The following is a 16,897-nucleotide window of genomic DNA, read 5'->3' as shown; positions in this document are numbered from 1 at the left end:
TTTGGGAAAATATAGAGTGGATGAATCTCAGATGCTTATTGGCAAGTAAAAGAAGCTGGACCCAATAAGCTCCATATTCTGTGATTTCATTTATAGGATAGTCTGGAAAATATAAAACCATGGAGAGGGAGAAAAGATAAGTACATAGGAGGAGTTTGGCTTCCTGGTGAGCTGAGAGTAATTATTCCCTCTGCGGATCAGATTTTATTTCACAGATGAGTTTGTTTTTCCTAGTTGTTAGTGAGCCATAATGACTCTTGTTATTTTTTTATATTAATGGCCCACATAAAATAAAAGGAAATGTTGATTTGATGTTTTTATTTTTTTTTTAAAGATTTTATTTGAGAGAGAGAGAGCATGAGCAGGGAGGAGAGGCAGAGGCAGAAAGAGAAGACTCCCTGCTGAGTAGGGAGCCCCATGTGGGACTTGATCCTAGAACCCTGGGATCATGACCTCAGCTGAAGGCAGCCGCTTAACCTACTGAGCCACCCAGGCGCCCTGATTTGATGTTTTTAAATTTTATGGTGGGGAGCGGTAGATATTGGGAAGAAGGTGATGTTTTTGCCTATGACTTTTGTTAGTCTCATCCGGTGTCTCTCATGCTGCTGTCTTTGGAAACTCCTCTCATGATTTCTTTCACCCTCCCAGCCTTCACAGGCTGCTGTGCTGGAATATTCTACCCACTTACTCTCAAGCTTGTTCAGAGAAATGCTCCATGCCTCCTCTAGACTACTTTACATCTTCCTGTTTTATTTTCTTTCGCTATCCTATATTTCTTCATAACTCCATAAAATTATAATTAAATTTTATACTAATTATTTGTATAACCATTTAACATCTATCCAATTCTGTATCCTCCATTCCTCCCACAGTCTCTGTTCATAATCAAGTCACACTTGGTGTTACCAGTATCCTGTGTTTTTTTTTCCCATCCATATAACCATGATTCTTTTCAAATCAATTCTGCCTTTGATAATTTTCTTAAATGATTTAGTGGGGTGAGTGCAAACTCCATCAGAGAAGGAGATGTCCCTTGCTGATGCTTTTCTTTGTTTTTCTCTTTGTAGGGAAACTAAACAGCCAAGACTCCTACAATAATTTTGCCAACAACAACCCTGGCAACCCCCGGCTCTCTCCTCTCCCCAGCTTGATGGTACTGATGCCTCTTGCGCAAATCAAGCAGCCAATGACATTGGGGACCATCACCAAACGAACAGGGTAAGGCCTTAGGCTTGATACTTTTTAAAATAGCTGTTTCAGAGGATTGGATACATAAAAATGAAACGTACATTTCCTTTGGGTGGTTTAATTAGCTCCTCATTTCCAGCCCACATGAAACTTCATGGCAGCAGATTAAGTACAAAGTATAGAACATGCACAAACATACTTGAATACAACCATGTATACATATATCCATAGCAAAAACAAAGCAGTGACAAGTTGTGAAAATTAGTATTGGCTAATCAAAACCAGACCCATCTTCTCAGTCTTACACTTGCTGCCTTATGGCTTTCTCTGAAAGTACAGTGTCAGTTTCTTGCTTTTGTGGACAAAATCCATTATAAATCTGGATTTATAATGACTCCCAAATTTTAACTGGCCCAAATACTAAGGAAAGAACTTCAGATGACAACCGTGTTTCTAATAGTTAAAAAATCGCCTGTATTGTGGTATAATTTACATATAACGATCTGTCATTAGTGTCAGGACAATGTGATGTTATGGGTAGTTTTCAAAAGCCAGAGTCCTAAGATTTGGGCTTTACTCACGATTGGTCATTAGCATCCTCAAAGACATTTGATGACTCACTTGATGTGTCTGTGCTTATTTTAGCTATTTAAAAAAATATTTTAATTATCCCTGCTTTGGGTTCCTGAAAATAAAGTGTTAAATCTAAGATATCATTAGATGATCAATCATGTGATGACTCTGAAATTCCATTTTGTACCATAAAATATATATGTCTACCGGCAAATTACCTATTTCATCAGTAAGCAGTCCTGAGGTTTAGCCTAATTCGAAATGAAACAACTGTCTTAAGTTCTGTATTCAGGTAGTCCAGAGAAAACCCAGTCCTAGCTTCAAATAGTCTTCAAGGTCTTTCCAACAAAAGGAATAGAGTAAATTATTTGGCTGCTATATCAAAAGGTCTTAATATTTTTGTGCTGGGTGGTAAAGTGTTTGTAGAAGTCACTTTTGTGAGAAGAAATACTCATTCTCAGGGGTAAGTCTTTTGAGCTCCAGATTTCACCATGGCACAGAAATGGACACTCTACATCGTGGAGTAGTATTTGTATACAAAATGATCTTATTGCTGAATGCAGAAATAAAATTGAGTTTGTGGCATGTTAGGGGTGGGGTGAAGGAAAAATAGAGCATTCCTAGGCCCCAAATCGGACATGTTATGATATAGATCATTTGGCCTATATTCCTTTCTTTTAATTGATTTCAGCTTTTTAACTCTTTATGTTCAGTGATTTAAATAGAATTTTGACTTCCCTTTCCTCTTAGTTTCTTTATTTTAAAATAAGTAGGAGTATCTATGAATAAGAAAGAGGTTATTAACTTATATTTACAATTAGCTCATTTTTTCTTTGTATGATGTTACTTTTTGGGATGTAGAATCAAATAAAAATTCGATAAATCTTGAGTCATATTTTTTTACTCATAGAAGTCAGTATGTAATTGTGCTTTCTTGATTCAACTGAGCATTATACAATTCTGCAAAGTACTTATGAGTTTTTATGTGTGTTTCCTGAATCTCAGTGAAAGAATACTCAAAATTGTTCTTCTTGAATTTAATTCTAGCTTTGTTTCTGGTGTTTGTTGTTTTTAAAACTTAAGAGCTATGCTGTTTTTATAATGCAAAGAATTAGCTCTCTTTTTCGAATAAGCTTTTCTATATATATAAATAGTGACTGAGGTTCTATGTATGAAATCCTATGATGTTAGAATTTAATTCAATATAGTTGTGGGGAGGAGTGGAAACTAAGTCTACTTTTGTATATATTTGAAATTTTCCACAATAAAAAGATAGTCTCTCACTTACTCTTTCACACTCTCTTGCTACTCTCTCTCTCTGCCCTTAGATGGGCAGAAACTATTAATCATCTGGTGTCTCCTTCCGCTGCCATACTTTATGAACTTAGATAAATTCTGTTTCCTTTTCTTTTTAAAAAGTCAAAATTCCTCAATTCCTAGAGTATGTATATTATGCCCCCTTATAGACAATTTAGTAATTATTTATTAATGATTAATAAATTATGTGAATTTGAGCTACGTACTTTGAAATTAATATTAGTTCAAGATACACATATCACGTTGTTGACTTGGCTTCTTATCTCAATTCTCAGACCATTTTATTTTTGCTGAGTTTTTGAATTCTTTTTAGCATGTCCTGTACTGAAGTGTTTAAAGAGAATAACATTTGTCCCACAGTGAATACCTGGTTTGTAATTTTTAAAACGTTCACATAGATTCAGGTTTACAAAAAGAGCTACAAGGCCAGTAAAAGGAATTCCTGTATATCCAGATTTCCCAAATGTTAACAGTCTAACTTATTTACCTTATCGTTCACACTTGCTCATTCTGCCCACGTGTGTGCAGGCACACGACACACACAACACACACACACACACAACACACACAACACACACACACACCCCATATTTTTCTTAAGTTGTTTCAAAGGAATTTGTAGACTTAGTAACCCCTTATTCCTACAAATTTCAACATATAAATTCTAGAGACAAGGGTATTCTCTTCTATAACTGTAGGGTAGTTATCAGAAAAAGAGATTCTAAAACTCACTATTCGTTTTTTTTATGTAGTTGTTGTCAGTCCTTGTGCCAGAGGCTTTCGCTCACACAAATTGCCCCACCTGCTGTTTTTCCCCTCCCTCCCTACAATTCTTTTTTTCCCATTCCTCCCTCTATTCTTTCTCTTGCTTCCTATTAACACAGATCACAGTGACCTATAAACACTTTGATAATAGTGTTTGTAACTTATAGTTGGCTGCTGCTAGATTACAAGACTTCATACCCCTAAGCCACCTTCTGAAGAGTTTGTTGATTATAACCAGAAATTGCTATAGGGGACTTTCCTTATAATTCTTTGACTCTGAGTCACCCCAACATTTGGTCATAGCATTTTCGGAATACAATTTGTGGTTTTTATTATCTTAAAATTGAGCATTTTCATGGAAATACATGTATTTTGCCTTACCAAAAGTAGTATTTGTTGTATGAGAACAAAACATATTCCCTTAATTTCTGTTTTTGATATATGCTGAGATTTGAACCAAATCCCATACATTTCATGTCATTAGATTTCATCCCATTAGATTTTAAAGGCTATATTTGTTTCATTTTTATTTAAATTTTTTTTACTATGACCAATTCTAAATCTGCAGTTAGCTAATTTGCATTATTTCCATTAAATTGTATTGTATTTACTGAGAATTTTGATTGCCATATTAAGGTCACCAGAGTGATGAGCAAATGGGCTTTTCATTTTCCAGGTCTCTTTTTGTTCTGGAAATTCCAGTTTACTCTAACTTTGCTTCTATGCCATGCCTTTGCTAACATTTTAAAAATAAAATTAACAGTAAGTATTTAACATGGATTATGTAGAAATAGAACACAGAGCTGTGACTCATTTATAGCCATGTAAGTTCTGTGACTACTTCCAATATACCTGATAATGTATCCAATAAAATTATATACCTACCTCAGATAGATCAGCATTTATTTATTCCGTGTCCTAGATATTTGGCATAAAGGCAAAATATGCATAAAAAGTTGTATTTCTAGCACAGAGATTTCTAAGGATTGCCTAGGATCCTATATTTAAATATTCAAATTGAGATAGAAGCCTCAGTTCAAACCTTGAGGGAATAAAACGTGTGCTTACCATATTTCACATCTGCCTTCTTATTTTTGGAAATATATATCCCTGGAAGCCTGTGCAGTGTCAGGGACCATCTGTCTTACTCCAAGACATGCACAAGGCCAGTAGAACTACAAATGGCAAAAGACAGATGTATTTACACCTTCATGTTCTGTACCTTGAAGCAGCACTTGGAGGAAATAAGGCCTATTTTGGCAGCAGCTGTTGCTGAACCTGACTACAGTATACATTGATGAAGGCAAAAGGAGTGCTAGAAATCATTTGGTCCAACAATCACTCATTCAAACAGAGTCCAGTTTCTTCCAGTCTAAGATTGGAGGATTGGAAAGACCTCCATCATGTTTTTATGAAATGTAAATAAGAATAGGTCTCATCTAGTAAAGTGAAACTGGGTGCTAAGGAATTGCTCATTATTTTGGAGTGTTAAGTATTTATAGTAGGGATTTATTAAGCAGCATTTGATAGGTGTTTGGTTGAGTTAATGAATCAAGTAAGTGATAAAATTTTTTTTGAATGCTTCCTATATAAAATTTTACTAAGTAGGTAATTTTTCATCAGTATGCTTAATTTTATGTACAGTAAACCTAAAGTTATTAATATATATACCTCATTTTTTAGGCACAAACAGAGAGCAGTACATTTCAAAAAGAGATCAGAGTAATTTCATGGGAATGAAAAATGCAGACATTGGTAATGAAGTCACTTCCTTGCTCTTAACTAACTGACCATTTTTAGTGAAGTAAACATGAGATGATTTTTTTGTCTTTCATAAGTTTCCTTTTTCTTAAATGGAGCAGCTTCTGTTCCTTTTCTCTCTCCCCATCTTTAGATTTATTCATTTCTTTGGGAGCAATTTGAAGTGGGTGTTAGGAACCTTGGGACCAACTCTGTAGAAATAGGTCATGCAGGGGAAGGTTATTGACTTAGGAACGTGATGCCCTAACTTCTCATTTGGTTCTGCTACCAATTAACCACTGTGTCCTAGGTAAGCTTCTTCATCTGAAGAATACAAGTTTATATGTATGGATTGTGATCTTTCAGCTTTACATTGTATGAGTTCCTGCCAGGCCTAACTACCTAATTTCTAAGCCTCACTCACTGTCCTAGGCCAGTGCTGAACAAGAGCTTCATTAGGAAAACATAGATGATTGTTCTTATTTAGAAATGGAAACATTTCATAGCATTTATTTGATTATTTCTACTTGAAATTTGTAGACCAAATTTGCCATAGAGCTTGCTAAGTCAGTAGATGACATCAGCATATAGTAGGCCTTGAAGAAAGGTCTATTCCTTCTTCTTCTGATTCAGTTAGGTCTACCTTGGCTTATCTACACAGTTTGGCCTGAGCCCCAAACTTTATAGTGGGAGCTCCAAGAATTAAATGGGAAAGATTTGGAGAAAGACTCGCTGGATACAGTAGTAGATCGTAATTCTCCACTTCCCAGCCCTGTCTTGTATAGGTGTTAGTTTTGGATAGCTAAGCTATAAATCTTTGGTCCCAGATATAAAATAATGGACAGTGTATTTTCATTAGAATGGATATGGATAGATCTGCATGTATAATATAGTCATCATAGTTTGAGTTTACAATTTTTAAACTCCATCAGTAGAGTACTTAAAGTCCACCTATGGTTTGCATATGTTTACTTGCGTATGTTTGTTCCACTTCACCATAAATCTGTGGATTTTGTGGTTTTTGAATGAAGTCTACTATTAAAAAGCAGCAGATGTGACTTTCTACAGAAATTTGACAGTCTATGCTACTCTAGTCTCTTTTCTGCAACATCTGGCAGAATTTGAACATTATCTAATGTTTTTCTAATGAAAATCTTGAGTTTGTAATTTAAATTTGCATGTTGAGAATTTCTCAAATTAGGTAGTGTAGCTGTTTCAGCTTCAATTTTCCCTACAGATCACTAATTTGAGAGCCCGCAGGCTATAGGTCTCTTTAGTAGGGAGTGATTAAAATTAGATGAATGAAAATTTAAAAGTAACACTTGAAAAAATGACACAAGGACTAAATTGCTCATATGCATGTGGGACTTGTGTGTCCATTTCAGTAGCTACTTATGGGGTCCACAGAATGTAGCAGAGTCATTAAATTTCCTAGAATATATTGGCAGAGAATACGGTTTTACTTTACAATTTTACACATAGTGTTGTATAGCATTTTCTCTATTTTTTTGGTGTTTAGTACATTTAATATTTATATGGGCTTATTCCCTTTTCAGTTTTATTGAGAAATAATTGACATATATTGCTGTATAAGTTTAAGGTGTGTAGCGTGATGGTTTGGTTTGCATATGTTGGGGAATGATTAGCACAATAGTTCAGCTAACATCCATCTTCTACGGATACAGTAAGAAGAAAAGAAAGAAGAAAAGAAAAAGGAAAAGTACTTTTTCCTTGTGATGAGAACTCTTAGGGTTTACTCTCTTTGCAGCTTTCCTATATGTCATACAGCAGGGTTAGCTGTAGTCATCATGTTGTATATCACATCTCTAGTACTTATTTATTGTATAACTGGAAGTGTGTACCTTTTGACACCTTCCTCTAATTCCCCCTTCTCCCACCCTGTGCATCTGATAACCACAAGTGTGATCTCTTTTTCTATGAGTTTGTTTGTTTAAGATTCCACATATAAATGAGATCATATAGTATTTGTCTTTCTTTGACGTATTTCACGTAGCATATTGCCTTCAAGATCTCTCCATGTTGTTTCAAGTGGTCGGATTTCTTCATTTTTTTTATGGCTGGATAATATTCCACTGCATGCGTGTGTGTGTGTGTGTGTGTGTGTAAATCACAACATTTTTATCCATTGTCCATCAGTGGACACTCAGGTTGTTTCCATGTCCTGGCTTTGGTAAATAATGCTATGAACATGGGGGTGCATATCTTTTTGTGTTCGTGTTTTTATTTCCTTTGGGTATATTCCCAGAAGTGGAATTGCTGGATCATAGGGTAGTTCTATTTTTAGTTTTTTGAGGATCCTCCCTACTGTTTTCCATAGCAACTGCACCAATTTATAGTCCCACCAGCAATGTGCAAGGGTTCCCTTTTCTCCATATCCATGGCAGCATTGTTATCTCTTGTCTTTTTGATGATGGCCATGCTAACAGAGATGAGGTGGTAACTCATTGTGCTTTTAATTTGCATTTCCCTAATCACTACTGATGTTAAGCACCTTTTCATGAACCTGTTGGCCTTTTGTATGTGTTATTTGGGAAAATGTTTATTCAAGTCATTTGCCCATTTTTAGATTGGGTTGTTTTTTGCCATTGAGTGCATGTGTTCTTTATATATTTTAGATATTAGCCCCCATCAGGTAGATGATTTGCAAATATTTTTTCCCATTCTGTAGGTTGTCTTTTCACTTTGTTGATGGTTTCTTTTGCCGTGCAGAAGCTTTTAAATTCATTTTTAATTTTGTTGCTTGTACTTTAGGTGTCATATTTTAAAAATTATTACTAAGACTCATGTCAAGGAACTTTTGTTCCTGTGTTTCCTTCTAGGAGTTTCATGGTTTTAGGTCTTACATTTAAGTCTTTGATCCATCTTTTTTTTTTTTTTTTTTTTTTTTAAAGATTTTATTTATTTATTTGAGACAGAGAGAATGAGAGAGAGAGAGCACATGAGAGGGGTGAGGGTCATAGGGAGAAGCAGGCTCCCTGCCGAGCAGGGAGCCCGATGCGGGACTCGATCCAGGGACTCCAGGATCATGACCTGAGCCGAAGGCAGTCGCTCAACCAACTGAGCCACCCAGGCGCCCAGGTCTTTGATCCATCTTGAGTTAATTTTTGTGAGTGGTGTAAGGTATGGGTCCAGTTTCATTTGTTACATGTGACTATCCAGTTATCCCAGTACCATTTATTGAAGAGACTGTCTTTTTTTCCATTGAGTATTCTTGGTTCCCTTGTCAAATATTAGCGGACCATGTATGCTCATGATTCTGTTCCATTGGTCTATTTGTTTTTATGCCAACTCCATACTGTTTTGATGACTATAGCTTTATAGTATAACTTGAAATCAGGAAATACAATGCCTCTTGCTTTTGTTCTTTTTAGGATTTCTTTGGCTATTTGGGGTCTTTTGTGATTCCATATAAATTTTAGGGAAGTTTTTTTCTACTTCTGTAAAAAATGCCTGGGGAATCTTGATAGGGATTGCATCAAATCTATAGATAGCTTTTGGTAGTATTGACATTTTAACATTAATTCTTAAAATCCACGACCACAGGATCCCTTTCCATTTATTTGTGTTGTTCTTTGATTTCATTCATCAGTGTCTTACAGTTTTCAGAGTAGAGATCTTTCATCTTGTTAGTTATATTTATTCCTAAGTGTTTTATTGTTTTTGATGCTATTGTAAATGGGATTGATTCCCTTGTTTCTTTTTCAGAAAATTTGTTGTTAGTGTATAGAAACACTACTGATTTTTGTATGTTAATTTTATATCCTGTAACTTACTGAATTCATGGATTAGATCTAACAGTTTTTTGGTTGAGTCTTTAGGATTTTCTATAAAGTTATGTCATCTGCAAACAGAGACAGTTTTACTTCTCTTCTTTCCAACTCCGATACATTTTATTTCCTTTTCTTCCCTGATTGCTCTAGCTAGGACTTCCATTACTATATTGAAAAAGAGTGGTAAGAGTGGGTGGCATTGTCTTGTTCCTGATCTTAGAGGAAAAGCTTTCAACCTTTCTCCATTGAGTATGATGTTAGCTATGCTTGCCTTTAGTATGTTGAGATATGTTCCTTAATTGTGCCTAGTTTGTTACGAGTTTTTAATCATGAATGGATGTTGAATTTTGTCAAATGCTTCTCCTGTGTCAATTAGATGATCAGATGATTTTTTTTTCATTCTACTAATGTGATGTATCATATTGATTGATTTGTGTTATGTTGAGCCATCCTTGGATCCCCAGGATGAATCTCACTTGAGCATTGTGAATGATCCTTTCTAATGTGCTGCTGAATTTGGTTTGCTAGTGCTTTCTTGAGAATTTTTCCATCTTATATTCATTAGGGATACTGGCCTGTAGTTTTCTTTTCTAGTGGTGTCATTTTCTGGTTTTGGTATCAGGATTATGCTGGCCTCACAAAATGAGTTTGGGAGTGTTCCATCCTCTGATTTTTTGGAAGAGTTTAAGGATTGGTGTTAATTCTTTAAAAGTTTGGTAAAATTTGCCAGTGAAGCCAGTGAAGCCATCTCGTCCTTAGCTTTTCTTCATTGGGGGATTTTTGATTACTGATTCAATATCCATACTAATAATTGGTCTATTTAGATTTTCTATTTCTTTGTTATTCAGTCTTGGTAAGTTGTATTTCTAAGCATTTTTTCCTTTTCATCTAGATTGTCCAGTTTGTTGGTATATAGTTGTTCATAGTAAATATGGGCTCATTCTGATGTCTGTTATGTGATAATACCTGAATTCTCATAAGACATGATCAGTTGAAAAATAGGACTTTCAGAGTATGTTCATAGAATTTTAACTCTAAAGATGATTGAACCTAATCATTTATACCTTTTAGCACTAGGGTCAGGTTATAGAAGACTTCAGTGCGTTCAAAATCAAATCAAGTTTTACTTTTCCCTTGCATTTAAAAAATCTTCACGTTTGCTTTCCTTTCAGCTAGTAAGAGCAAAGCTTTTGTGGTATTATGTGGCATTCAACAAAATGAATCAGCATTTAAAAACTTACATGGCATTACTGTTATGATATAAAACACAATTCCTTCTTGTCTTCTGAGAATCTCCAGAAGAAATCCGTTGAGAACTAATGGTCAAGTCGTTTCACGTTGCGCTATAAATAAGTCTATAAAAAATATTTCTGGATTTTTAATCTCTTGGCCAGTCCTGATGTTTTTCAATCAGAATTCAGCTCAAAAAGGATATAATTGTGGCAGAGTGAATAGGTTTTGTGTGGCAGGCTTGTTAAACCTGCTGAAACTTAATAGTGCTTAGAAAACACAGAAATTCTTAATATCCAAACATCTAATTGGAGTTGCATATGTTAATACAGACCATTTTAATTCAACATACACCCCCACTCACATACCGTCTTCCTCCTTCTAACTACCCTCATATAAAACTACAACTGTGGGATTTTAAAGAGGGAAAGGAAGTCATAGGTGAAGACAGCTGGATCATGGGCCTGTCCTTTGTGACTTTATATTTTCATTCTTTTGCTACTGAGGAAAGATGAAGCAGGCACATTTCAAAAGAACAGCTGACACTGCCCATACAGAGTCCGTAATTACGTCAGTCACTCTACTTCTTTGGAGTTTGGGGCTCTTCTTTTACATGGATGTGGCAGAGGTCCAGTTTGTAGGGGTGGCTAAGAAGTGGGTAAGTGGAGATTGGGAACATGCCAAGCCTATACTAAAGCGGGTCCTCATTCAGTTTCTCCCAGCCCTCTGTTTTCTCCTTGAGCTGTGTTAGCCAGTTGATCCTTATTTGATTGAAGAAGGGTTACTTTTAACTCACACCATTGGGTTTGGTTGTGAACAGTGAGAACTGTATTGTCTTTAAATCGGACAAGGCTGCTTAGTACAGGCCTGTTTACTACAGTGTCTGGAGAGTTAACCGTGCATTTTAGGATTGTGGGGAAGGAAATGGCTGTTTAAATCTTTCGTTGATAACACAAACTGCCATTGCCTAGAAAGGAAGATCTAGGAGATTTTATTATTTTTTTTTTAAGCTTGTGTTTAATTTGTTTGGCAAATGCATGTTTCCTTTTGAGACATAAGGAAACCTTAACCTAGAAAAGGGTATTTACTGGCTCTGTAGGTAGGGAACATCAGCTGGTCTTTTGAAATGTAGGAACTTTAAGGTTTTGTTTCATTTTTGTTTGGTTGGTTTGGGGGGTCGGTAGAGAAGCCTTTTAAGGCATAAAGGATGAAGATAAAACTTTCAAATGTTTTACAACAAATTAGCTGTAGTCTGATATTCGGAATGAGATGGGAGACTGTTCAGTGTTGACATAATATACACTGAAGAGCCACTCATGTCTAGATGTTCCAGATGGTCAGCGCCTGTGTCAGAATCATTTGAACTGTTTGACTATTTTGTGTGCCCTGCCTAATGAAGAAACTTAAAGGAAGTTGGGTACTGTATGGCAACAATAACCTCTTCATTTCAGAAACATTTGTGGGCATATGAAAACATACGGAAGCTTCCATTTTCTGATCCTTTCTGCATGGCATTACAGTGTTATTGAGATTGGGGTCTTTGAGTGGTCTCAGTTATTTAAATCAGTGTTCGTCAGAGTGCAGCATGAGTTCCCAGTAACACTTTGTTTCCAGTATAATTTGTGAATCATGAAATTAGATAAGGGGATTGTGACTTTTTTTTCATTAATGAAATAGAATAAAATGAAATGCAGTTTTGCTATTGGTTCTGCAAACAAGCAGCTTTAGCATGAGATAGGAGCTTCTTAGAAATACAGAATCTCAGGCCCTGCTCAGACCTACCCCGCCAGAGTATGCATGATCTTCATTGTAACAAAATCCCCGCATTAATGTTTATAATACATTGAAATAGAAAATAGTAAAGTTGATGACAGACAAAAGCCATATTCATTAAATTATTGTTTCAATTTATGTATATTCATGTATACACCAGCTTGCACCTTAAAATGTATTTCTCTGGGTCATGATTAAAAAAGTTTGAACATCCACTGTTTCAACGTGGATAACGACGTCCTATCTTTGGTTGTGGTCGTATTAACTACAAGAGAGATTTCTTTGCTTTGCATTGACACCATTCCTGAAGTTTCTTTTCTTTTTTCTTCAGTATCTCAGTTCTTCCAACTCACTCTTCTCTAATTGGTATCTCTTCCCTCTCTGTTCCCTGCTTTGTTTCTTCTGTGCATCAATCCTCAGAATTGTGCTCAGTGTTGTGAAAACCTTTTACCCAAGTTTCCGTTTGTGAAACTCAATCCACTGGCAGACGAATGCTAATCATTTAGCAGGAATTTTTATTTTTAAGGTGTTTTTAGCTCCAAAGTTGAAGAAGAAAATATCCAGGTTTTGCCAGTGTGCTTTCCTTCTCAATCTGTGTCTCACCTCCACATGTCAGATGCTACAGCAACATTTGGTTTTGGATACAATTAAATCAGCCCATCTTCTTTGTGTGCAAGTATGCATAGCATGTCTGAAATGGCTGTGAACAGAATATTAATAAGAAATATGTGTACCATGAAGTCTGACTTTGCATCCCCAGTTATATTTAAAATAAGCAATTGTGGCTGTCATTTCCGGTATTCCAACCTAGCCCAAAGCAGGCCAGGTGGAAGAAGCCAACCTCTATCACTATTAAGAGAAATGCTGACTTTTGGGAATGCAACACTACATGGAAATAAATCATACTACTTTTATTTAGTGTTTATTCCTTTGGCCAGCAATACACAGTTCAACATACTTTACATAAGTAGCTTGGAAAAGACTTGCTTTCTCTCCGTGGCTCTGAGGCTGCAACCTATGAAGAGCGAATAATGCTTATCAAACTTTTTATTGTGTTCTCTCTAGCTGATTTTAAACATTTTGTGTCCTACAACCACACATCTGTTGCTACTGATCCCACTCTTTTCTCCATCTGATTATTCCATTTAACCTGTACTTTGTTTTAAGGGCCTCTGAAGTGAAGTTTATTTTATTTTACTTTAGAAACCCTACAGGGGGACTCCAGAAAAGGGGGAGAAATAGACCATTTGAAATTGCTAATCCTATGAAAATTAAGGGACTTGTTATTTCACGTCATTCTGTTTATTGGTTATATCAGACTCGTTAGTATCTACAGTAGAATTGCAAATGATTACTTATTTTTTCAGTTATTTTATCCATACTCTATAACAGTATGATATACATGTATTTGTTAATGTGAAATGAGTTTTCCTCTAATTTTTTGTGCATTTTCCCCCCTTTTCCATGAAGGCCTTATCTGTTTGGAGCGGGGTGTTTTTCCATAAAAGCTCCATGGTGAGTCCCAGTTCAGTCCCGCATGCCTAATTCATTTGCTGTACTCTCAGAAAGTAACTCTGTTTTGTACTTTTGTTTTCAGTTGCATGGCCTGATCACAGATAGATGCACCAGATTACTGAATAATTTGTAGAATGGGACATGAATGTTGATATTTAAACTTTAAAAGAGGAGGTTTTTTGGTTTCACTTCATTTGTTGAAGAGTCAGGTAAAAAAAAAATCACAGATTAATATTTAAAAATAAGAAGTTAGAAGGATTCTCTCATAATGCTAGCGTGTAAGACAAGGCTAACACCCAAATTTAAAGCTTTGAGTACGATAGTGAGAGAAGCTCCCTACACATTGTGCTGAACATTCAAAGATATGATTTATTTTGAAATATAAATATATTTAAGGTCTACTAAAAATACCCTATAAATTTTTATTGCATTTTATTTGGTACCAAAGGAATAGAGTTAGTTCTGTTTTGAAGAGTTTAGGTATTTAAAGATCTACATGATGAGGAAATTTGTGTTTCACATAAGAACTCCTGAATAATTTATTATTTTGAGTTATTGGCACCTGTTCACCATAACTTATTTATTTAGTAAATTCTTATATTACAATGCATAAAATACAATTTTGTCAGTCTTAGACATGATGGTCGTGGAAAAGAAATAGAGCATATTTAATACTTTTATGTAAAGATGTGAAGTAGAATGTATTTAGGAGCTGGTATGTTTAACATATGGCTAAGAGTCAGGTCTCCAGAATCAGACCATCAAGGTCCTAAACCCCAGTTCACACACTCCCTCCCTATGTGATCTTGTGTAATTTTCTAAACCCTTTCTGTTTCTTGGTTTCCTTATCTATTAGATGGAGTTACCAGGAGCACCTACGGCGTAGGTTCATTGTGAGCATGAAATGAACTGACAATATAGTGCTTAGAACAGTGCTTAGAACAGTGCCTGGCACATAGTAAGAGCTCAGTAAATATGAGATGCTTCTGCTATTACTCTTTTAAGGGAAAAATACCATTTTTGAAAAGAAGCTTCTTTAAATTAGATCTTTTCTTTCTTTCTTTCTTTTTTTTTTTTTTTACTTTTAAGAGTTAAGTGAGCCAAAAGGAAATTTGGGGGAATGTAAAGTATATCAATTTTATAAATGTAGTCAGAATACTTAAAAGAGTTCTGCACATGTGTGTGTGTAGTTCTCATAAGTGCTACTGGGAATTGTTCATACTGTCCCATTATCCTAGAAAAAAAACCTTCCAACCATTTTTCTTCTAGACAAAAAGAAACTGAAATAGTTCTTGAAGGTACACTATAATTTGATGCAAACTAATTTCAGTGGTCATCTGCCACAGGAACATCTGAAAATTTCATTATCATATAAGAATAGGGCGACCAATCATAAAAACCTCCTCCTTGAAATTAGCCTCAAAATTAGGACACAGATTGTGAAACTATTCTAAAGAAATTCAGGGTATAAATGAGGAAAATTCCATGCAAGTCAATCTTTATTCTTTTTGTTAACCAGATTTCTTCCCCAAACAAACAAGATACGTGGATCTTACTTAGAGGCTTAGATGAGCAGTCAGTTTTTAAATGCCAGATTCAACATACGACAAAATTTCTTTGTAGACTAAACTTAGAATTAGATTCCATCTTAGGATAAATTTCTCATTCTCTGAGTACAAAGGAAAGAGTTTTAGTATGTTAATAGAGATTGAAGTTTTAGCATAGAAGTAAAGATGGAGTAACAAATGTTGTATGTTAAATCGGAAAACTCCATTCCTTCAACAGCTTATGTGCTCCTCAAATTTAAGCAAAAGCACTTGTCAACCAGAAATGATTTGAGGTTGAAACAAGATTAAAAGAGCCAGATTAAAGAAAGGGATATATGAAATATAGTAGACTTTTAAATCATTGCCTGTCTTTTAGAAGACTGCTTTGTGGTCTGTTTGATGCCATCGTCAGCTCACAAGAAACTCGTTTTTAGTCACTTATACCAGCCTAAAAGATCCTCCTTTAAAATACGTTCCTTTGCTCGTGGTGCATGTTTTTCCCATTAAGATCTTAATGAAACCTCAAATTAGGGCAGCAAAATGAATATAAATTTGACAACTTCTCCTAGCTTGTTTATAAGAGCTTCTTTGTTTGAACAGTTTTTGCTATTTTTCCATGATATTTAGCATTCAACCTGAGAATGTTTTTATTTACCCTTGTGAAATAAAACATTATGCCAAATAAATATGTTTATAGTATTTCCAGTTGCAGGGTTATATTTGTATTTTGGAAGAATATGAAATTTTTATAGTTCCTCTTCAAATGTAATGGACATTTCATACAATTTTTTTTTATTACTTTCAAGTTACAACCTTTGTATTTAGCTAAGATTTTGCTTTTGGTAGATCACAATTTCTACTAATTCTTCATTCTTTGATAAACTAGTTTGTTTAAATTCATGCAGTTGCAGTGAGTCAGTTTAAAATAATGTCTTTCCTTTTGATAACAAAATAAGCTTGTTGGAAAGTTATTCAGACCGTCTTCGACATTTTAGCCATTTTATACACTCTGGGGATTATGCCTCCTCCAGGATATTTGAGTTTGAATGACTGTTTAAAATATTGTAATAGAATCACACATATAATACTTTTTTAATATAGAAATTTTAAGAGAAATAGCCATTGTGAATTTTTTAAGATTGATTTTGCTTTCAGTATTACAAATAAGTAATAAGTATTTATTGAGCTCCCAATGTACATGTAGTATTATGTTTGAACTGCTGTTATTTTTTAATTGCTTATCAAAAGAAAAAATATATACATAATAGTGTAGACAAAAGTAGCCCATTTGAATATATCCCATGCTCATAACCTGTGTTTGTATTATATAAGGTTAATCTTAAATAAGAATTAAAACTTACATTTCAAGTTATAATTAAAGTTTTAATTAGTGCTGAGACCATTCAGTTTATATGTAAATAGTTCATTTAAACTAATCTTGTTCTTTTGAGAATATTT

General features: G+C 34.9%; 1 protein-coding gene across 6 annotated transcripts in view; it reads left to right on the top strand.

The window, feature by feature from the left end:
- BCAS3 (BCAS3 microtubule associated cell migration factor) overlaps positions 1–16,897 on the top strand; it is a 618,903-nt gene that overhangs the window by 264,944 nt on the left and 337,062 nt on the right. For 4 of the 6 annotated variants that reach the window (XM_032428491.1, XM_032428490.1, XM_032428493.1 and 1 more), the window contains exons 16-17: positions 1,068–1,218; positions 13,848–13,892. In XM_032428491.1, the coding sequence (XP_032284382.1) occupies positions 1,068–1,218; positions 13,848–13,892 (196 nt within the window). The remainder of the gene's footprint in view (positions 1–1,067; positions 1,219–13,847; positions 13,893–16,897) is intronic. The other 2 variants (XM_032428494.1, XM_032428495.1) reach the window with 1 other exon arrangement.

The sequence above is a fragment of the Phoca vitulina genome, unplaced genomic scaffold, assembly GCF_004348235.1.
Source record: "Phoca vitulina isolate PV1807 unplaced genomic scaffold, GSC_HSeal_1.0 scaffold40, whole genome shotgun sequence".
Classification (NCBI taxonomy): Eukaryota; Metazoa; Chordata; class Mammalia; order Carnivora; family Phocidae; genus Phoca; species Phoca vitulina.
The sequence above is the reverse complement of the archived record's forward strand: the minus strand, read 5'-3'. Positions and strand labels throughout refer to the sequence as shown.